Source organism: Hemicordylus capensis, chromosome 1 (assembly GCF_027244095.1).
Source record: "Hemicordylus capensis ecotype Gifberg chromosome 1, rHemCap1.1.pri, whole genome shotgun sequence".
Lineage (NCBI taxonomy): Eukaryota > Metazoa > Chordata > Lepidosauria > Squamata > Cordylidae > Hemicordylus > Hemicordylus capensis.
Window position 1 is genome coordinate 24,720,904 of NC_069657.1, and position 23,571 is coordinate 24,744,474.

A 23,571-nucleotide genomic window follows, 5' to 3' on the forward strand; every position below is an offset into this window, starting at 1 on the left:
GTATTACCAATTGCAAGGGATGCATTTGCACATTTTAAAGTGAATCAGATTCTTTGGCATTTCCCACCAGACCCGACATATGATCTCAAGCATTTTTCAGAATACAAAATAGGAATTGGGATTACAATTTACTGAGAAAGCATTTGTTCTCTACCCCTGGCTGCATCCTCTCAAAACATTTTAGTATAGTTCTAGTGTTAAGTGGAGCACAACTGTCAGCAGCAATATATTACAAACGTAATGGGATTTTTTTTTTTAAAAAATGTTAGCAAAACATTAAGTTATTTCCAGGATTGTGAGTTTACAGTCACAGAAAAGGGTGGTTTCCAGTTCAGTTCTCCTTTAACAGATGTATGTTTCTTGATCATAAAAGAACCAGAGCCGCCACAACTGATCAGGGATGGGTTCATGATCCTGAGTTTATGTTGAATTCAACACTCTGAAGCCATCATTCTCAAATAATCAGCTGCGGAGTATTCCCATCCACTCCAGTCCATTGTGCCTTAGTCCAGTGTTTCCCAAACAGTGCCTCATGGCACACTTGTTGGTGTATCTCAGCCGACTTGCTCTAAGTTAGCTCCAAAAACAGAAACTCCCCATTTGAAGCTGACTTTCCCCATAATGCACTGGGAAAGACAGTGGGGGGCTTTAATATGTCCTCCTCAGTGTATAAGGGAGCAAGTTTAAGCTCCCCTCTTTTGGAGCTTGCTCGCTCCCTCATACAGCAGGAGTGACATGTCCTTCCTGGTGCATTATGGGGCAAATCAACTCTAAGAGGAATGCAAGGGGCGCCTACAAATAATAATAAAAGTTATATAAGAACAAAAAGAAGGAAGGAAGCTAAAATTAATAAAAACTGAGTGGCAGCTTTGCCGGCAGGATGATGAAAGGTTTGGGAAACATGACCTAGTGGGTGCTGAGGCTCCACTGCATGCAATTTACACATATTCTCCATTTCACAAAGGCTCTCCCTGTTCTGTCCAGTCAATGGACATGGGGCTATCCTTACTGAAGTGAATGGGTCTGCACACAGAACTTTGAGTAATGACAGTTGAAAGGAACATCGGAGTGCTCTCAGGAGTTCCTATTAAGATTCATCACCATTTGTCCTTGTCATCAAAGGGAAACAGATATCATCCTCCACTCTGTTTTCTGGAATTTTTAATTTTACTAGGTGTGTTAAGAGCACTTTGGTAGCTTTGAGCTTGCAAGCTGATTTTGGGTGATCCTTGCCTTCATAAAACACTGAATTTGAATTTTGTTATCTGTGACAAATGCATATAATTCAGAGCTTTCTCCATTTTCTTTGTCTTCTTCTTCTTGGCTCCTGCATATCATGTTAATGTGGCCAAATCAATCATCTGCTGAATCAGCTAATGACAAATGAATAAGAGGAAAGCACAGCAAGCTATAATGGCAACTTTTGTAAAGTTAAAAAAGAAACTTTGCAAATATGAACAAAACAAATTGGAAGATTCAAAAAAGCAAGTTCTCAGAAAGTGGACGGCTCCCCCGCCCCCCCAAAACATATTATGCTCCTAATTGGGCCAAAGCTATGGTGGACTTGATGGACCATATTGACATTTAAACTCCTCCTCTATGTCATCAACTGGAGAAAATTTAAGGCGCAATCCAAGAACTTTTTAAAGTCCTGTTTATTTTTTTAGAAGAGTTAAGGCATGCTAACATCTCACCAGTTGAAATCAATGTAGTTTCATAGGGAGGGACCACAGTGTGATGCCAAAGCACCTATTTTGCAAAAAGTAGGTCCCAGGTCCAGTCACTAACATCTCCAGTTAAAAGAGCTCCTGCAGAACAGCTGGGAGAGACCTGTGCCAGATGTATTGGAGAGGCACTACTGATCAGAATTCTGTATAAGGTCCTGGGCTAGATAAACTAATAATCTGATTCGACAGAAGGCAGTTTCATATGTCGATGAGACAAATTCATGCTGAACAGGTCTATCAGTGGCTACTAGTCTGGTGGCTACTAGTCCCCAGACTCAGAGGCAAGATGCCTCTAAATAGCAATTTCAGGGGAGCAAGAGAGAGGGCATACCCTCACCTCATACATGTGGGCTTCCCAGAGGCACCTGGTGGGCCACTGTGTGAAATTGGATGCTGGACTAGATGGTCAGCCCTTGGGTCTGACCTAGCAGGGTTGTTCTTAGGTTCTTTTGAGTTAATTCCAAAACCAAATGTTGGCCGTGACGTTCCAAAGATCATATAGCAGTCCTGAAAGCTTAATGCACAGGCCAGCTGAATTCAAAGGATAGGAAAGCGGAAGTCATTAAATACCACTAAATCATTAAATACCATTTGTTACATTAGTGTAAAAATGTATAATGTGTATGACCATTTTGATCCCTAGGACCTTTATACAACTGTTAATCAACTGCAATCTTTGTCCTTCCAGCACGCTGCAAGAGCAGAAGGGGGAACTTCGAAAGCGTCTCTCCTACACAACCCACAAACTGGAAATGCTTGAAACAGAATTTGATTCTACACGCCAATATCTTGAAGTAGAACTGAGACGTGCTCAGGAAGAACTTGAAAAAGTGACAGAAAAACTGAGACGGTTAGTTTCTTGTTCATTGATGTTGCAGCCCAAGAAGTAGCATGGATTATTTCAGGTCAATGTCAGACATTTGGGAAATGTTGAAATCTGCTATTAATTCTGAAGGAGTTACTGGTCAGAAAATGCTGACACCTGGTAAAACTCAAGGGCAATCAAATTCAGTAAATGACCAAATGCCATCCTCTTTTTCATCATTTACCAGTAAAAAATGATTTTTATCATGACTTTTGTGCAAATGCCTAAAATAAGCCTTGTGAATCAATCATTTTTTTACATCTACTGGATCATTTCAAGAAGCACCAAGTGCCTTCAATGAATGACTCATTTTACATGGATTTCCATCACTGACTGGTGAATGTCAGCATTTATCAGGATGTTGCCACTCGCCTCCATAATGTTGTCACTCGCCGCCACTCGACGTCCAGTGGCTGACCATCTGGTTTTCATGAAAAATGGACCCTACCTGTGTACCCCATGCAAGCAGAAACTCTGATAATCCAGAATTCCCTCTCATGTACAGTGCAGGTACAGCTCCTTTCTCATGAACACCAAACACATGGCTACACAGGGTTGACTCAGCCTTCCATCCTTCCGAGGTCGGTAAAATGAGTACCCAGAAATGTTGGGGGCAATATGCTAAAATCATTGTAAACCGCTTAGAGAGCTCTGGCTATAGAGCGGTATATAAATGTAAGTGCTATTGCTATTGCTATTGCTACCTGGGGCTATGTCCAGTGGATGTGTTGGCTTCAGTGGGTGGGACCAGAAGGTAGTGTTCAGTTCATATTCTTCGCCTTCATATACAGTAAATGATCAGTAAATGGACAGCCAGTCGGTGGACACTCTCTCGGAAGAGACTGCTGAAAACATTAATAGTAGTAGTTTGTATTGTCTTGGAGACTCAGTATATTATTGAAGTAATAAACCACTCTAGATGTGTTAGGTGTGAGCAAAGATCACCTGCTAACTGAGCAAAGAGGCACTTTTTAAAAGTGGTGATTCTCTTTATTGAGCAGGGGAAGAACAACTGGCCCTATCTATCCCCAGCACAGCATCCCTACAGTGGCTGCTACTGGTGTCTATCTTAGGTTTCATTTTTAGATTGTAGGGACAGGGAGCCATTTTTATTTTTATTTTTTATATATCTATCTATAACACTTTGGGACCTTCTTTGAAAAGCGGTATATAAATATTGGTTGTATTATAATGTCAAAGGGTCATATGAGAACAGAGCTCAAGTAGTTATGATCTTGCTACATTCTCCTACACTACCAACTATGGGTATAGTTTCACTCTGATCCAGAACAGAAAGAGGAGTGAAACTCAGATCTGAGCAAAGAGCATGCACTATCTTCTTCCATGTACACTTTCTGTGAATTTCACCTGGGCAAGTTTTCTTTCCCACAGGATAACTTTCACTGTTGGCAGCATTTTTCCTCTTAACTGTTCTTGAGTTCTGTAATTCCTGGGCTGGCGGTGGGGTGTCTCCATACATAAAGGAAGGGGCACATCTTGCAATCCCCTGTTGTCTTCAACAAGTCAGTTGCCAATTTTTGCTAGAAAAGAAACTTCACAGCACTGTGCAATGGAAACACAGCAGAAGATTTATCATTTTACTTCTTTCCAATCCAGATCTGGGATCCAGCTTCAATTCTGGATTTTGTGACATGTACAGGATCAGACTTTTATGTCAAATTAATTTCTTTAGAGCAATTTATTTAGTTAGATTAGATTAGATTAGATTAGTTAGTTTAGTTAGTTAGATTTATATACCACCATATCCATCCAAAAGCTCTGGGCGGTGAAATGGTTTGAAATGATTTTCCTCTTGCAGTCACTAACATGCATTGGAATCACCTATTTTCAATGCCTGGGTTCTGACATGAATAATTAAAACAATTGTCAGTTAAAAGGGGCTGCATCAAATATTCACCTATGAACTTTCTCAGGGCAAAGCTGGGAATTTCAGAGTTCTCAAAATGTTCTGCAAAACCCTTCCACTGTACTTGTTTCCCCTTGCTGTTTGCAGGAGCTGTTTCCCAAAAGATCCCAGTCAATCAGGAATCTTTTAGTAAATATTATAATATCATGATGCCACATTTCCAATGAGATTTGCCTGTGTGATTACATCACATAGCCAAGTCAGAATGAGGATAGGATGCATAAACCTGACTGTGAATGGATGCCAGACTGGAACCTAGTCGAGAATATTTTTACCACTGTTTACAACGTCCCCACAACTAAAAATGTTCACTTTTCCCCCTTTCCCCAGTTTTCAGCTCCATGAGACTAGGTGATGTGAAAATGTTTCCAAGCATATGAATTCCATTTGGATTCCACTGGTGTCAGAACACTAGGGCACTTGATCAGTGGGCAACATGCTGACCAGAGATGGTGCATGCAGCAAAAATAGCACACATGCAGTAGCTGCATTCCAGACTAAAGCACCGTGGGTGGGCAATTTTTGACAATCTACCTTCCTCCAAAATGCTTTGTGCCATCTGAAAGTATGTCCTTGAGGACTGCACAGCCCTCAGAGACATAAGGGGGGGGCGGCAGAGAGTGCTTCAGAGGAAAAGGGTCTCTGGAACTCTTCGTCTGGAACTCAGCAAGTGCAACTGTGCTTCCATTTCTGCATGCATTTGTGTTAGGATGCCAGCCAGTATATTTTAGCCTCCTTTTGGCCCACTGTGAGATGTTTCATATATCCCACAAGACAAAAACAAACATCTAGGTTTGTCACCAAGCATACAGGAGAACCTCGCTATTCACTGAACCATTATTTGCGGTTCCACATATCCATGGGGTGTCTCATTGGCACCCGTTTTCAGTATCCGCAGATATGAAAGGGTTAAAACCCACATACCTGCAGTTCCTAGAGGTCCAGAAGTGACCACAGAGGTCACTTCTGCCCACCATTTTGTCATTGGGAGCCATTTTGTGGCTCCTTTTTAAAAATGGACTTTCCCCTGCCATTTTTCCCAGTGGGGCAGGAGCATTTTGGGGCATTCCTGGGCACATGGGGGGATTCTTAGGCACATACAGACCCTGCAGAGCATGTCACAGTAAGTTATTTCATGTTTTGCCTTTTTTGTCTTTTTTTTTTTCATTTTCTCTCCACTTTGGAACCTAACCCGCCTTTCCCCATAGCAATAATGCCTTGTTACTTGCAGTTCTGTTACTCATGGTAGTAGGTGAGGAACAGAACCCCCACGAGTATAGAGGTTCTCCTATATTCAAAAGGGAGCCACAACCTATGAGCCAACAGCCTCTGCCTGTCATTCACATTTGTATTTTTAGAGATACTGTACACTGAAAATCCTGTTGGTGGGAATGTTATGTGTAAAGAGGCCCTTAAGCCTTGAGCCAGGACTGAAACCTCAAAATGACTGTTACAAATAGGTTCTCTCAAAGACTCAATGGAATTTTTAGGTCTACATGGCTTGGTTTTATATTGATCAAATAGACTTCACTAAGCAGCAGAAGTGATGATCAAATAGACATTAATTAAAGTCAGTGGGAAACGGTTACAGTCACTCATGCAAAAACTGAGGTTAAAAAAGTACAGTACTGAATGTGCAAGATACTGAATGTGCAAAGATATGTTAATTACATGATTTCATCTTTATTTTAGGATACAAAACAATTACCTAGCCTTACAAAGAATTAATCAAGACCTAGAAGACAAATTGTACAGGATGGTAAGTACAGGGGCATTACACAGTATTATTATTATGTATATCTTTATGGTTCTTCAAACATAAGATGTGGAGGCAGAACTGGCACTAATGAATCTTGCATTTAAGCGATGGGAGTCTGATTTCATAACTTACTTTAAGGATTCTGCACTAATAAAACTTCTACAGCTTGTAATGAAAGATGGATCTCTTCTGTCACTAGAAGAAACTAGGAGCATTGGAATATGTTCAGATGCAGCACATTCCTATATGTGTTTACTCAGAAGTAAGTCCTACTGGCCTACATGTTGCACAGCTGTAGGAGAGTGGAAGAAGGTCTGTGCCCTTACAGAGAGATGACAGTGTACCTGTAGTAAAACCTTGTCCCACGGTTGAGTGTGGGCAGGGGGGGAAGGGGAAGTGATTTTCACTTCTATCCCCTCCCTCCAAAAGTCCTTTTCGCTTGCAGAAATATGTAGAAATGTTTCCCTGGAGGCTGCACCACCCTCGGGGACATATTCCTACAAGCAAAGAAGACTTTTGGGAGGAGAGAGGGAGAGACTCCTGACCCTTGGGAGCCTACAGGTCCTGGCATAATGGAGGCTGAGACTTTGTCACTATGTGTTCTTGGACCCGTGTGCTGTACTTTTGTACATGTTGGTTGTGTGTCCATCACCAGAACACCAACCTGCTGGTGGCAAAATTATTCTTTGAAGTTGGAAAATTACTTAGATGTTAAGGGAACCCTTTGCCTTCCATAGCCACCTCTGACAAGCAGGGGAAGCAGGCAGCTACCTGCTTGGTAGATCAGGCCCATATTGACTAGCACTAGACCAGCAAGTGTGAATGACTATGGATTGGGAGAGAGAAGCATCCCTGTGGAGTAGTCCAGAAGGTGAATGGAGTGAGGCGGCCAGAGCTTTTCAAAGAGGTTTATCTCAAAGAGGTTTACAAAGCACAACACAATAATGAGGTGTGGAGCATTTGTTGTGGTGACTAGACTGAAGGCTGTTTTGAGAAAAAGAAAGAGGAGGTGGAACTGGTAGTCAAGGAGAGCTGGTCTTGTGGTAGGGAGCATAATTGTCACCTTTGTTAAGCAGGGTCTGTCTAGGTTTGCTTTTGGATGGGTGACTACATGTGAATATTATAAGATATGCCCCTTAAGGGATGGGGCTGTAGCTCAGTGGAAGTGCATCTGCATGCTTGCATGCAGAAGGTCCCACGTTCACTTCCTAGCATCTCCAGGTAGGACTGTGAGAGACTCCTGCCTAGAACCCTGGAGAGTCTGTGTAGACCATGGATTCTCAAACTTGGGTCCCCAGATGTTGTTGGATGCCAACTCCCATAATCCCCAACCAATGGCCATTTGGGCTGAGGATTATGGGAGTTGAAGTCCAGTAAAATCTGGAGACCCAAGGTTGAGAATCTCTGGTGCAGAAAATACAGTGCCAGTCTGTGTAGACAATACTGAGCTAGGTGGACCAGTGTTCTGACTCTGCAGATGGCATCTTCCTGTGTTCCTACCCGCCACCCCCTTTGCTAGAAAAACAAAAGTAATAAGGCTGTATGGAGGGTGAGGGTAGAAGAAAGACCAAAGAAGAGTGGTTTAATACAGTCAGGCATCTGGATAGTCAGACATCTGGGTACCAGGCTATGTTGGAGATGAACTTCCAGTGCATTGACCTTTCGCACCAATTATCCTGATGACCACTAGGGGCATTGGGAGTAGAGACAGTGAGTAAGGGTCTCCCTATTTGTCTCTGATCTATGACCCCTGAACTGACTCTGCAGCACTTCCTGTGCTGAGTCACAATCCTTCCTTTCCTCCTAGAGAGCAGATGGAAACATATATCTCTCTCTCTCCTTACCTATCCATTATGTAGTCCTGTAGATTAGATATAGGTCTTTCCTATCTAAGTGTATTTAACCAACAAATATTTAGTGTTTACTTATACAAGGATCTCCATGTGTTTTCTCTAAATAGCTGCAATATCTAAACCATCCTCTGCTACCTACTCTCTGCTACCTACTCTGTAACTGGAGTGTGTACTCATTCCTTAGTGCTCTGCTGTTTTACCTATTGTGGGTAAAAATCAGCAACCTCTAGCAGGCTGGCACTGAGATCCAATTAGGCTGGAACACAACTCAAAGCTGGGTTCTGTTGGGACTATAACAGAAAGTGTTTGGCTGCAGATCCCAGGGTAGTATTTGGCAGAGTGTCTGCCAGCAATCCCACATCTGGGAGCACACCAGGTTCCGGGGTCAGTTATAGGCTTTTTGGACAAAAGAGAATGAAAGAGAAAAGGGGTATCCTGGAGAGATATTCCAGAGAGGAGAGCATTATGCCAATATTTATACTGAGTGTTGTGGGAGCTGAGTGGGTGTGTCTGCATGTGTAGTAAGTGGCAGTGCACAGTAGCAGCTTAGTAAGTGCACAAAGACGACAGGGCTCTGGAAGTGCCGGTCCAGTGAGGCATTGCACTGATTGCATGAGGGAGGGATGGAGTTGTCCATCGAGACTTTCAGTTGTCCTTATTTTATTGCAGGTGAGGATGATGGATATTGTAGTGCAACCATACCTGGAGATCCTCAGGTTGCGCTTTAGCAGATGACAAGGACATATTTCAACTTCTTTTTTCCATGCATAGTGTAGTCCAAGGGATAGGATAGTGAGCATAGATCAAGGCAGAGCTCAGCCATAAAATTCACTGAGTGCCCTTAAGAAAGTGGCTAATTATCTTTCAGTCATGCCTGCCGATCTGTGAAATTGGAACAATAGCGACCAACCCAACAGGATTATAGTGCAGGCAAATATAAAAAGTGTGTACAAAAAGCCATGCACATTTTTAAAAAATGTTTCCGAAAGACTAGGAAGAAATGTTTAACATTTTTAAATGGCAGTTTTCGCCCCCTAAAATACATTCTGATTAATTTAGCATAAGGCACCACCAGATTTAGCTGTTCCACCCAACTACATCTCCTGCAGGGCCAAAAAGAACAAAAGAGCCAGTTTGGGCAAATCTGTAGGATTGGACAGATCTGTAGACCCCACACTACATTGGGCAACATCTCCAGCTGGTGTGGAGGAGAACTGTACCATTTTTAACAGAGCAACTCACATTAGTACCATCAAGAGATTCTATCAAGCAATCTTCCCTTTAGAAGATCTCTGGATTATAAATATTTTAAAGCATGTGAAGAAGTATATACGTTTTCATTAAGAAAAGCAGCCATGAGGCTCCTCTCTGAGAGGAGTGGTGGCCTTGTGGTAGCAAGCATGACTTGTCCCCTTAGCTACGCAGGGTATGCCCTGGTTGCATTTGAATGGGAGACTTGCTGTGTGAGCACTGCAAGATATTCCCTCGGGATGGAGCAGCTCTGGGAAGAGCATCTAGGTTCCACGTCCCCTCCCTGGCTTCTCCAAGATAGGGCTGAGAGAGATTCCTGCCTGCAACCTTGGAGAAGCCACTGCCAGTCTGTGAAGACAATGCTGAGCTAGATAGACCACCAATGCTCTGACTTGGTATATGGCAGCTTCCTATGTTCCTATGTTCCTAGGCTGTCATATCTATCTTTTTATTAATTTCTCCCTTTTTCTTTGCCTTTATTAACTGTCAAGTCTCTTGGAGATGGGGTGTTTCTGTTCCAACAACACTTAGTTTAAAATGCAATGACTGCTGTAGCAGCAGAACTGCAGTGATGTAGCTCTGTGGCAAAGCACCTGATTTGCATGAAGAAGGTTTCCTCGACATCTCCAGATAGGGCCAGGAAAGAATCCTGTGGAGGAAGACCACTTGAGAATGTCAGTCATTATGAACCAGTGATTTGGGGTGTGTGAGTCAGCTCGACGGGATCAAGCTGAACCAGGCCCAATTCAGTCCCAATCTGAGCTGAATTGGGCCCGGCTTGGCTTGAACTGGCTCGGAACATACTGGTAAAGGGGGAATCTGGTAAGGATTCCCCTTTACAAGTAAAGGAGGGGACCAGAAGGCTTAGCTAAAGAGAGTTGGGGCAGGAGGGGAGTTAAATTTTACCTTAAAGTATCTGTCACCACCGGCTGCAATGGCCACAGGGGTATTTATTATTATTTATTATTATTAATTCGATTTCTATACCGCCCTTCCAAAAATGGCTCAGGGCGGTTTCCACAGAGTAATAATAAATAAATAAGATGGATCCCTGTCCCCAAAGGGCTCAAAATCTAAAAAGAAACATAAGATAGACACCAGCAAGAGTCACTGGAGGTACTGTGCTGGGGGTGGAGAGGGCCAGTTACTCTCCCCCTGCTAAATAAAGAGAATCACCACATTAAAAGGTGCCTCTTTGCCAAGTTAACCAAGGGTAGGCAGGGGTGGTGGTGGTGGTGGTGAATCCCCCTACCCAAACCCCATGATGTGGTCACGCAAATTACCTCTTTGCATGCATATTTGGGGGCCTTTACACATGAATAGAGGCCCAAAACGGGCCTGCCTGCTCCGGTGGGGGTAGGGAGAGTCCCCTCCATCACCACCCACCCCCATGGCTACTGCAACCACCTCTGCAGATGCCAGCAGTAGCAACTTTAAGGTAAAATTTCACTCCCCTCCCGCCCCAGTTCTCTTTATCTAAGCTCCCTGGTCCTCCCTTTCCCTCTACTGGTAAAGGGGAATCCAGTAAGGATTTCCCTTTACCGGTATGGCTTTGAACCACCAAGACCCCAAACCGGGCTCCGTTGAAACCGGACCAGTTCGAGTGTGCACAAAACCGGATTGGACCCAGTTCGGCTTGAGTACGATTTGATTCAAGCCGAACCAGGTTTTCCAGTTTTGTGCATACCTCTACTAGGGATTTTCACTATTTTTCAAGTGGGGACCACATTGGCCCAAAACCCTTCAATGTGAGGTTTTTCCCACTGTTCTCACCTCCACACAGTACTGCATTTTTCTCAATGCTACAAGGGCCCTTTAAGAGAGACAGAACATTCTCTTCAGAGCTCCATGTGTAAAGTGCTGGGTTGGGCTACACTTCTTAGCACTCTGTGCATGCCTTTCAAGGTGGTACAGGGCTCAAGAGGGCTCAGTTTCCCTTAAAGGAGCTCCCTGGTGCCGGGCAAAGTGCAGCACCACATAGCGGCAATAGTCATCTCCGCATGGTGTGGTGGGACTTTGCAGAGTATTTAGCGTCAGCCGAATCTTCACACAGGCCCAATAAACAATTCGTCAGAGAGCCACACTTAGGACTGATGGGAGCCGCTACTCTCCTGAACCTTACAATGAGCAACACACTGGTGTAGACAGTACTGGCCTAGATGGATGCTGAAGACCGGCTTGCAGAACAATGCTACAAAGCAGATGCACTTCCGCATGCAAGTCCGGTTCTGAGAGTGCCCAAGGACATGTGCGGGGATCCTGAACTTGCCTCGGGCCCTTGGCAGTAGAATGGAGGGTCCCAGAGTTGAGTATTACAGCGTTGCAATGGAGGCCAGTGCCTGGTCAGTGGTCTCTTGTATGCTGCTGTTTTTAAACAGCTGGCCTAGATGGTCCAGTGGTCTGACTCAGGCAGCTTCATACGTTCATAAACATGCATAGGATTGAGCTGTGTATGATCTGGAGATGTTCTTGCTGACAGTGGCTGACATCCAGGATACCTTATTTAACAGTACTACTCTCAAGGTACTCTAAAGGGCTACTTAATTTCAACAGGACTTCCATCAAGTAATTTAATCAGGATGTCAGAACTTGAACTAATCTTCCTTCTATGCTTTTACATGTACATTAACCGAAGGTCAACCATTCTGACCCAGAACAGTCATCTTTTATGTCATCTTTCTTCCTCTCCTGTTATGCTAGTCTCCCTTCCTTCCTTCCTTCCTTCCTTCCTTCCTTCCTTCCTTCCTTCCTTCCTTCCTTCCTTCCTTCCTTCCTTCCTTTCTTTCTTTCTGCCTGTTCTTCTTCCTCTGGACTTCTTTTTCCTTTCCATTCTTCTTTCCTTTCACCCCCTCTTTCCCAGCATTCTTGCTTCCTGGCATTCCCATTGGCTGCTGGTGACAGTTATGTGTAGGTGTCATGGTTTTTTGTTATTCTTTTTCCATTGTGAACAACTCTATTTTTAACTGTGGTTTGTAGTGTTAGTGTTACAGCTTCTTAGACAGTCAGCAGGTATGACTGGTCAACATGAACATTGTGAGAAGGAAAGCAAGTGATTACGTGAAACACAGAACAATAGAAAGTTGGTGCCTGCCCAACCTTCTACTGAAAATGACTCTTATTTTGAGGGTAATTAAAGCAATGGCGCAGCGGGGAAGCAACCTGTCTAGAGAGCAGGAGGCTGTTGGTTCGAATCCCCAAACCAAGAAAACCACTCTGTGGTCGCCAGGAGTTGACAGCGTCTTGACAGCATAACCTTTCCTCCCCACCCCCACCCTTAAAGCAAATGAAGTTTCTGAGATGGTGGTTTTCTGTAGGGTGATGGGGTGTGTATAAGCTCTGAATTTTCTAAACCCTTAAATGTTGCAGAAAATGAGGAGGGGAAGTATGGGTTTTGGAGTGTGCGCAACCAATGCACAGCACATGCTTGGAAAGTAATATATGTTAAATTATGCAAGTTGTCAGAACTAGTAAGGGACCTGGACCCCTTTCATATCTTATTTTTACCACCGTGGTTTCTACTGTTCCCATGGCTCTTATATTGGTAAGAACATGTCCAAAGTCTTCCAGTCTTGTGGGTTGCTGCCATACCACGGTAAGCAGTCACAGGCAATGCCTCCTTGTAAGGTACATTGCCTATCATGGTTGCTAGCTATGGATAGTAGCAATTCTGGGTGGAAGTTTTTAGGCATTCCCTGACTAGCATAGAAGAAAATGTGGGTGCAGCAACAATCATGCCAATAAGAGAACATCTAAAGTAAGCCTTATTAGCGGTTCATAGAACTTTAAAGGGACTTTTATTAGTATTAATGATACTTTTAATGATAAGGACCTGCGTTTTAAGCCTTTTGATCTAAAAATGTCCCTGGCGTGACTTGCACATTTTAAGCTATTTGATGTGTATTGTACTTAAAATGATCCCAAGGACTGCCTGCCACCCTCCATGCCCTAAGATCACCCCTTGAAGCCCTTCTCTGGATTCTTCTATCTGCTGAGGTTAGGCAGGTGACCACCCGGAAGAAAGTGCCTTTTCTGTGGTGGATTCCAGTTGTGAAATGCATTGGTGTTGGTGCCCCTTTGGGGATCTGAATGGCTTTTTGCCTTGTTGCTATACCTCTTTCAACTTTGCAAGCTGTCTTGGTGAAGCAGGGTGTAAATCTTTTAAATAAATGCATTGATGATGTTGATTTGAAGATACAGTTGTTTCTATTTTGTTTCAAGAAGAGGTAGCGGGCAGACTGTGTTTGTCATGACTATACACAATTGAAATAAACAAGATTATGGCTAACTTTAAGCCCCATTCACCTCAATGGGGCCTTAGTCATGGCCAGTGTTACCTCTAACAGGGATTCCCAGGGAGTTTTAACAGGGGGTTGACTACAACTCCCATAATCCCCAAGCAAAAACCATTGCAGCTGGGGATTATGGGAGTTTTAGTCAACAACATCTGGGAATCCCTGTTAGAGGGCACACTGGTCACGACTAACTTGATCTGGATTCTGCCCTTAAATTTTTATTTTTATTTTAATGCTCACTTTTTCAGTATTAGTAAATTCCAGTATGGACCCTCAACAAATGTTGCAGTATATCCCTCATGCGTTGAATAAGTGTTGGGAATGTTGTGAGGTTATTACGTGACTGTTGGTGTGCCTGGGCCCATACAGTGATCAGCGAATTAACAGATTCAGAGTGCAGCTTCTCCCTCTGTTCCTCAGGAGAATTCACACACATACCGTTGTTTTTATTTGGGGGGGGGGGGTCAGTTAACAGTTTAAATGTGTCAACTCCCTTCCCCCTCAGAAACTCAAAGTGTGAAATGACTGGTGGAAAAACTAATGAGTTTCAGACACTTTTCCCCTTCAGAAGCAGAAGGGGTTCTCACTGGCTTGCGGGAATATCCTTCAAGATGAGAATTTCTCCTCTCTGTTTGTTCAAGCCTTCCTTCCTTCCTTCCTCTCTCTCACCCCCAAGTTCCATAAGCTCCACCAGGCTTGACCTACGTTCCTGGTTGTCTGTTAAGTGCCCTCTGAATCTGTGAATATTCCGCTCCCTTGAGTGACATTCGGGCAGTTTGAGGGTGGGGTGTCCCCCCCACTTAGGGTTTTCCCCCGCTTTGGGTTTTTGTGAAACTGATGTATCTGTAAGCTACCTCAGGTCTGCCACTCTGACCAGAAGATGTTTCAGTTATGTGTCCGCATGGATTATATATAACATTTCCAGCTCTTTTAGAAATAAATAGAAGTTTCTTTGCCATACGTTCATATCGAACATGCCAACTTCAGTAGCCATTCCATATCATTCGGAATGGTCCATATTTACTTTCAGTCTCTGAAGTTTAATAGCAATGGCCAACCTCCTAATGCTGAGTGCATGCTTCTATCATCAGCACACATGCAGCTCTAGCCCACCCCCCACTCGCCCCACTCTAGTCCCCACGCTTCCAAAGTGTGAGCACTCTCACGCAAGAATGCAACTATTTCCATTGCTTTGGGGGCACTCTGTTACAGCAGAAACACATCCCTGAGGGTCTAGGGTGTTTTTCCACTACAACACAGTGCTTCTAGAGCATAGGGAAAGCACTAAAAATAGTTGCACCTTGCGCAAGATTGCCCACGCTTTGCAAGCATGGGGCCTGGCGTGGGGGCTAGTGCTGAACGTGTGCTGTTCTTAGAAACACACATGCAGTGTTAGAATGCCAGCCAATATCTCAAATGTCTTGTTCATGGGTATGGCAGGTTTATAATCATGACAAATCCCTGAAGAAGGATGATGATGATGATGATGATGATGATGATGATGATGATTAGAAGTCATGAAACCCACTTCAGGGGTGTAGCAAGGTTGAAGTGAGCCCTGGAAGAAAAAGCAAAGATGGGCCCCCATGTCCCCCTGCCTTCCTCCCCACCTTCCTTCTCAGTCTTTGCTGCAGAAGAACTGTAAGGACATGGTGAAAAAGAAAACATTCTCCACACACCGTAAGAACAGACCTGCTGGATTAGGCCCAAGGCCTATCTAGTCCAGCATCCTGCTTCCCATAGCAGCCCATCAGCCCACAGGCAAGCGGTGAGGACAGGCCCTCTCTCTTGCTATTGCTCCCCTGAAACTAGTATTCAGAGGCACTGTACCTCCGAGGCTGGAGATGGCCCATAGCCACTAGACGAGTGGCCATTGATAGACCTGTCTTCCATGACTTTGTCTAGAGAGAGGAGAGCTGGTCTTGTGGTAGCAAGCATGACTGGTCCCCCTAGCTAAGCAGGGGCTGCATTTGAATGGGAGACTACATGTGAGCACTGCAAGATAATCCCCTCAGGGGATGGAGCCACTCTGGGAAGAGCCAAAGGTTTCAAGTTCCCTCCCTGGCTTCTCCAAGATAGAGCTGAGAGAGATTCCTGCCTTTAACCTGGGAGAAGCCGCTGCTAGTCTGTGTAGACAATACTGAGCTAGATAGACCAATGGTCTGACTCAGTATACGGCAGCTTCCTGTGTTCCTAAGTTCCCCTTTTAAAGCCATCCAAGCTAGTGTCCATCCCTACATCCCCACAACCCTTTCTCTGACTTGTATGCAAATAATGTCACACACTCCTCACACACATTGATCCTTCTACACACGCATACACATGCAGTCTTCTGGCTCATAAATATTTTTAAAACATATATACCTATGACAAGCACCTCCAATATTCATACAACATCAACAGTGAAACCAACAGTTCGCTGCTGCACAGATTCACCCCGAACCAAGATGGTTCGGCGGTTCAGTCACAGACCGAACTGTGGGCAGTTCGGTCCACAATCATACCGAACCAGGCCCAGTTCAGGTGTACTGGTTTGGCAGCGAACGGGTGGTTGGGCAAAGGTGGCAAGAGTGGTAATAAGATGCTTACCTGCCACTCACCCACCCTGGCACCACCCCAAGCATGCATGCTGCCTTGTTTAGGAAGCCACCCGCACAGCGGCAGAGTGGTTCTGGCCTCCACACATGTGCAGATGCCTCGCAAATGGCCCCCACGCATCCAGTTCGACCAAACCAGTTCAGCAGCTAGCAGTTTGGCTTGAATTCAATTCGAATTTGAGCCGAATCATGATTTTTTGTTCATGCACACCCCTAGCTGTCACTATCCAGCGAGGGCCCTCCTTCACGGGCCCAGGAACATTTGTCCCCCGCTCTACACCTTGTTCAAGTGTAGCTACACCACTGCCCACCTCCTTCACAGAGCAGCTATAACCATCATAGAGCAGATGTAACAGATTCTTCAGCTCAGCATTTGTTGGGATTCATTGACCAGTGTTCCAGTACTTCCTGCACACAGTTGATCTACTTCTTGCACACAGTTGAATCAAACTTTTGGGGGTGCATCTCCAGTGTGCAGACTGAGCCATGCTTGGAACTCTGGTTCAAGGCATCAAAATTCATCCTTTGATTTTATGTATATTATTTATTATTATTTTTTTTTACATTTATATCCCGCTCTTCCTCCAAGGAGCCCAGAGCGGTGTACTACATACTTAAGTTTCTCTTTCACAACAACCCTGTGAAGTAGGTTAGGCTGAGAAAGAAGTGACTGGCCCAGAGTCACCCAGCTAGTATCATGGCTGAATGGGGATTTGAACTCGGGTCTCCCAGGTCCTAGTCCAGCACTCTAACCACTACACCACGCTGGCTCTCACATCTCTCACATACAGTGAGAAGGGAACGCAGGTGGCTTGAGCAACCCCCTGCTCCCCTGCACACATTTAGACACCTGTGATGGGGCTGTATCACAGGCATTAGTATTCAGCGGAATGCTGAGTGCTGCAACCCTGCAGCACAGCCCCATCACAGGTGTATAAATGTGTGCACAGGTGCGGGGGGTGTTCAAGCCACCTGCGTCCCTTTACACAGTGTGGCAGCCACTCCCAAGCCATCAAATGGGAGGTTCAACTATTCAAAGAAATGATCCAGAAAGGTATACAGGTGGAATTGCTTGTTACATCAGAAATACACCAAAAAATGGCACATCAAGTCCCACCACCATTCCTTACTACAGTCATCTCACATTCCGCTATCATTATGCTGAGCTTTTGCCCACCTGAACTCCATATCACTGGTTCCCCCCAGCAGTGCTCAGATTATGGCTGGAAAGGTAGAGGCTCTTCATAAAGTCCACAAGGCCACCCTTCAATTAATTAATTATTTTAAACTGTTTAGATCCTGCCCCTCTAGTGCAATACATCTCCAAATGCAATACATCACAAAACAGCCCACATAATAGAACAATATAGCCTTAATAAAAGTGAAATAACTAAAAGCAGGACCCAGATTAGAAAGTGGAAAGTTAGAAGCCCACCATATAGGGCTGTAGATAAAAACACTAAAAAAAGATATCTCTATCTTTGGACACTTTTAAAAGATCTTGATGGTGGGAGCATGGCAAAGCTCTTCCGGGAGGGTGTTCCAAACCTGAGGGGCCACAACCAAAAAGACCCTATCTCTAGTCCCCAACAACCAAATCCCAGTCAGCAGCAGGACCCCAAGCAGGGCCTCAGATGCTGAATCAAGAACCCTGGCATGTTTATATAGATGAATGTGGTCCGACAGATACCCCAGCTCCAAATTGTGTGGGGATCCAAAGGTAAAAACTAGCACTTTTTTTGCCAAATCAGCCATCCATAGCTTACTAAAAGAAGTAGCATAGAGTAAGAGTTCTCAAACGAGGGTCCCCAGGTGGTGTTGGACTACAGCTTCCATAATCCCCAGCCACAATAACTGAAGGGATGATGGGAGTTGTAGTCCAACAACATTTGGGGACCAAGTTTCAGAACCCCTGGAGTAGGTAGTCAGCATAAATGTAAGGGGACAAATTCTCTGCTGCTCCCCACTGTAACCCAAATGCTCAAAAGGTAGAGAGATGGGGAAAGACGCCAGAACATGTAGTACATAGGTATGTGCGAACTGGCTCAGTTCAAGAGGTCGCCCTCAAACCAGACTGGTCCTGGTTTGGCTCAAGGTCAAGCGAAACCCTCTTGACCAGTTCTGGACCATTTCAGGCTGGTTCAGGCATGCCAGACATGGTCAATTTTAATACATACATAAAAATAATAATAATTAATTAATTAATATAGATATATCACACTTGCTGCCGCCAAGGGCTTTGGTGGCCTCAGGGGATGCTGCTGCAGCCAGTAGTAGGGAGGGTCCTCTGGAGGCTCCCCCTCCCTCTGCCAGCCTCCCCCAGTCTCCCATGGGCCATTTGGGCCCTCTGTGAGTGCATGGTGGCCATTTTGGAGGCCACCACATATGCACACGGGCCATTTGCATAGCTAGGTCTGACCACACAAATACTGCACACATGCATGGTGGCCTCCAAATTGGCCACCACACGCTTACAGAGGGCCAAAATGGCCCCTGGGAGACCTCATTTGGGGTGCCGTAACTGAACATGCCCGATCCAGTTCAAATCCCGTTCAGATTTGAACCAAACTGGGCAAACCCATTTTGTGCATATCCCTAGTAGTCCATGTTACAGAGAGGGTGGGGAAACATCATAGTAGTGACATGTTGCTTATAATGAATTGTTCCACCCTAATATGCAATTGCACATTCTGGCACTCTTATACCTCAGTTTTTAGAAGGAACTCTCAAAGCTTCCAGGGAAGAAACTGTCCTAAAATTCTTTGTGGGGTGGAGTTTTCATTGAGAATGTTCTCCGCTGAAAGCCAAGCATCTCTGGGTTCCACTGCAACTAATTGACTCTATCTGAAAGTTATTGGGAAATTCACCGCTATCATCACCGAATGCTAGAAAAACGAGCCTGTCAGGTTAAGCCGACTTTAAACTTCCCTTGTCTATTGAGTTGCAGCTCTTCTATAGAATCTATATTTAGGTCATCCCCATTTAACTTTCACAGGGCATACTAAAAAAAACCCCTGTTCTCCAAAAAGAAATAGTAAGAGAGAAGAGAGATGCTTTAAATCACTCCAGCTGCTCAAAGTCAACTTCAAAGTCATCATCCCTCATAAAGGAGCAAAAATGCATGAGGCCTGCCAACTTGCTGCTACGAGAGTCTGACCAACTTTTCTCCTTCCATGTGTCAAACAGTAGCTAAAGTCTGGAGAAGAAAAAGATGGGAGGCTGGAGCGAAATCTCTAGAATGCCGAGGAATTTGTGGGCCCCAGACTCCAAAAAGACGAATCTGCCCCTCCTCTAAACTGGGGTTCCCAACCTGGGGCACTCCAGATGTTGCTGAACCTATAGTCTCTGGGGGTGATGGGAGTTGTAGCTCAGCAACATCTGGAATGCCACAGGTTGGGAACCCCTGCTCTAAGCCATCGCATACGAACTGCTTATGCCGGATTAGATCAAGGCTTCCAGACGTCCAAGGTATAGCAACAGCCACCCAGAAGCGCCTAGGAAACTCACAAGCAAGACAAATGAAAATAGCTACCAACAGTGAGGCTTTTCCCATGCACAGGCAAAACTGGGCTAGAGAAGCCCAGCCCCGTTTTTCTTGCGCATGAGAACTGCAGGGAGTCATGTGACTGCAGGGGGTGGGGATGGCAGCAAACCTGCAAGGGAGCCCCTGTTGTTAGCCTGGGTTGAGGACGCAAACACACCATTAGCATGGGAGAGCTGGTCTTGTGGTAGCAAGCATGACTTGTCCCCTTAGCTAAGCAGGCCCTGCCCTGGTTGCATATGAAAGGGAGACTAGGAGCCAGGTCTCACGACCAGTGAGACCCGGTTTCCGAGAGTGAGCGGGGAGAACAGGCTAAGCCCGCTCTCCCCGCACATGAGCAGGGTGGGAGCCCTGGCTGGCCGGATCGGCTGCCCACACGATTGCCGGCTCCATGACGGAGCCAGCGGGGGTGGGGGAGCGGAGCGGGGGCCGATTGGCCCCCGGAAGCTCCAGCATGCCCTGCATGAGGGAGCAGGGCATGCTGGCAAGACCGCCGGAGCCGGGAGGCGGCTTTTCGCCTCCACTCCGGGGGTCTCCTCGTGAGTAGCCGTGGCACGGAGCTTTTAGGGGCGGGCTACTTGAGCAGTTACTCAAGGGCTCACAGCCGAGCCTGGCGGTTCTCATGACTGCAGAAAATCATGTGAATAGCCTCTAGAAGTGTGAGCACTGTAAGATATTCCCCTCAGGGGATGGAGCCGAAGGTTTCAAGTTCCCTCCCTGGCTTCTCCAAGATAGGCCTGAGAGAGATTCCTGCCTGCAACCTTAGAGAAGCTGCTGCCAGTCTGCGAAGACAATACTGAGCTAGATGGACCAATGGCCTGACTCAGTATATGGCAGCTTCCTATGTTCCTACGGGCTAACTGATCATGTGTTGGTGCCATGCACCTTCGTGCAGCACCCACACAGCAGAAGCCTCCCTGCCGGCATCCAACAACTCCCCATAATGCACTACACACTTGTGTGGAGCATTATGGGAGTTTCAGGGGGGCTCCCAGTCCCCAAACTTCTCTGCTGCTGGCAGAAGCTGGCAATTGTCTGGGCGGACAATCTGTCCGCCCAACAACAAGGAGAGGATCATCTCCAAGGGAGGTAAGCTTTTGGAGGCTCCGCCCCTTCAAGCCCTTCTCACAGATCGTAAGAAAGGGCTCATTCTGTTTCTAGCCATGATGCTCAGCTAGCTACTCACAAGCAAGACACAAATGTGACGATCTTCCTTTGTTGTATGACCCCAGCACCCAGAAATCACATGTATGTGTCCTCATGGAGGTTGTATTTAGTTGTAATGCCTAGCCTAGTAGCCAGTGATAGATCTATCTGAATTTATCTAATTAAAGCCATCCAAACAGGAAGCCATTATCACCACTTCTAGCTCCACTTTATTAAGTTCAATAAAAATACATTTATCTTTGAATATTCAATATTTTTTGTAATGCTGTAACAAATATCTATACTTTGTTAAAATTTGTTTTATGGATTTGCTTTTTTATGTAAAGGTGTGTATTACAGCTGTGTTACATTTGAATTTTAGATTTTTTTAAAAAAACACCCTTCCTAAACTTGCTTATTTTTTTTATAAAAAGTTATCAGGCATTTATTATACACATTTGCATGTAACGTGTCACTTGCTCCTTAGAGATTGCCAATCTCTTCCTAAATCTTTTTTTCATTTTCACAGCAGAGAAAAATCACCCTGCTTAGATAAGACAGTCTAGAGGCTGGGAGGCCTAGAGGAAGGCATGACATTAATCAAGATATGAGCATTACAGTTTGTGTGGTAAGAAGGCTGGCTTGGATATGGATTTTTTATAATTGGGCCATCCACACTCCTACAACAGTATTTGGGGTATATAGAATCTTTAATGTTGTGACATCTGCTGTCAGCAGTGTTATTAGTTCACCCTTAGTTACTTATTGATCTAATTTTTTGCTGCATTTGAGGGAAACAAAACTTTCCCTTGTACAAGCTGCTGTCAATGCAATATCATCTCTGAAGACAACATTAGGAGGACCCAAGGGAGTGAGCTGTGAATTAGTTCCATTGCTTACCCTCCGGCTAGAATGTCCTTGCATAATGTGTTACTACTGCTCTACACTTCAGGTGCTGGCCGTGTTACTCATATACAATGTGGCAGAAACACAGTTTCACCCGAACGTCTGCAAGTCTGCAGATAGTGAACATCCTTTGGGCTCCTGCCAAGTGGTTGTATGATTGCTTTACCGTGCAACATGTTGTGTCTTGGCTCAACCTGTTTGGTGGAACAGCAGAATTATTTGTTTATTTCCTTTTGACATTTCTATCCCACTCTTCTTCCAAAGAGCCCAGAGTACATGGTTATGTTTATCGTCACAATAGCCCTGAGGGGTAGGTTAGGCTGAGAAAGAAGTGACAGGCCCAGAGTCATCCAGTGAGTTTCATGGCTGAATGGCAATTTGAACCCGGGTCTGCTCAGCACTAGTCTAGCACTCTAACTGTTATGTTCTAGTCTTTAAGGAACAGGCAAACATCATTTAATATTGAGAATAAATTTTTGATTCAGTCCTCCATTTTGGATTCTGATAAAAGTGAAAGAGAGTGTAGGGTGCACTCTGCTGCCCCCTGTAGTAACATGGAAGATTGCAATGCAACTTCTATATATACAATACACTAACCACGACACCATGCTGGTGTATCAGCTCAATAAGAATTGAGTTGCAAATTGTCCCCATGGTAATAATAATAACTAGCTTAACCTACGCAGAGCATCTGCGTGCTAGTACTTGATTGCTCCCCTCACCCTCTGCACAGCCCCCCTCACCTCAGAGATCTCTCCACCCTCACCTGAGCCGCATTCCTGCTCCTCCTCCATCCTGTTGCTTCCATCCCCCTCACCCCTCTTGGTCACGGCTGCAGTGTTACTGGTGCCTGTTGGCCAAACTGCAGTGTCCTATCCCCAGAGACCTCCCCACCCAAGCCCCGCTCCTGCTCCTCCCCACAGGCATTGACAGGCCCAGGCCTGTCCCTTGCCTTCCTGCCTCCCTCCCCCAATGGCCTCAGTAGCCCCAAACAGCAGCAGTGGTTAACTGGGCCCTTCCTTGCTGCCGGTGCCACCATGTCTGCTCATTCCCCTCAGGCTGCTGACAAGCTCGGGACCATCCCTCACCCTTGTCTCTCTTTCCCTCCCTTCTTTCTCTCTCTTTCTCTCTCCTCCACTCGTTCTTCCCCTTCACTTCATGTCTTCTCTCTCCCTCCCTCCCTGAGTTAACAGATCTTGTTCATCTTATTTCCTCATCTACATCATACAACGACAGCCTCCTTCTCCTGAAGGGGCTCTTTCCTCCCTCACAATCCTCTCTTCGCAGACCCCTGCCTGCTATCCTTTTATATATATACTAGCTAGACCGGGTGCAGAGCATCTGCGCCTCAGGCCGGCACCATGACTGCCTCCCTCACCCCAACACCGGCCCAGCCAATTTTCTTGCTGGCCCACCCACTTATTCTCTCCTCAGTTCTCCTCCCCCCGGCTTTCTGGCTGGCGGGCCAGCCAGAAAGCCGGCCCACCACCTCCTCCCGCCCACCAACTCCCAGAAGCAGCAGCCGCCTCCTGCTGCCCGGGCCAAGCCACCACCTCCTCACACCAACCGGGCCACAGCCGCCTCCTATTCTTGGGGTCCAGACCAGCCTGCCATCATCTCCTGCTCCCGGCGGCTGCCACCTCCTCCTCCTCCTGCTCTCGGTTGGGCCGGCTGGCCAGCCCGTTTCTCTTCTTCCCCCATTCTCTG

At 45.5% G+C, this 23,571-nt stretch overlaps 1 protein-coding gene across 25 annotated transcripts in view; it reads left to right on the top strand.

Annotated features, from left to right (window-relative positions):
* Positions 1–23,571, top strand: part of BEGAIN (brain enriched guanylate kinase associated) — a 359,789-nt gene that overhangs the window by 227,590 nt on the left and 108,628 nt on the right. For 24 of the 25 annotated variants that reach the window (XM_053284654.1, XM_053284667.1, XM_053284652.1 and 21 more), the window contains 2 exons: positions 2,416–2,577; positions 6,212–6,278. In XM_053284654.1, the coding sequence (XP_053140629.1) occupies positions 2,416–2,577; positions 6,212–6,278 (229 nt within the window). Of the gene's footprint in view, positions 1–1,051; positions 1,175–2,415; positions 2,578–6,211; positions 6,279–23,571 lie in introns of those variants that run through there. The other variant, XM_053284671.1, reaches the window with a different exon arrangement.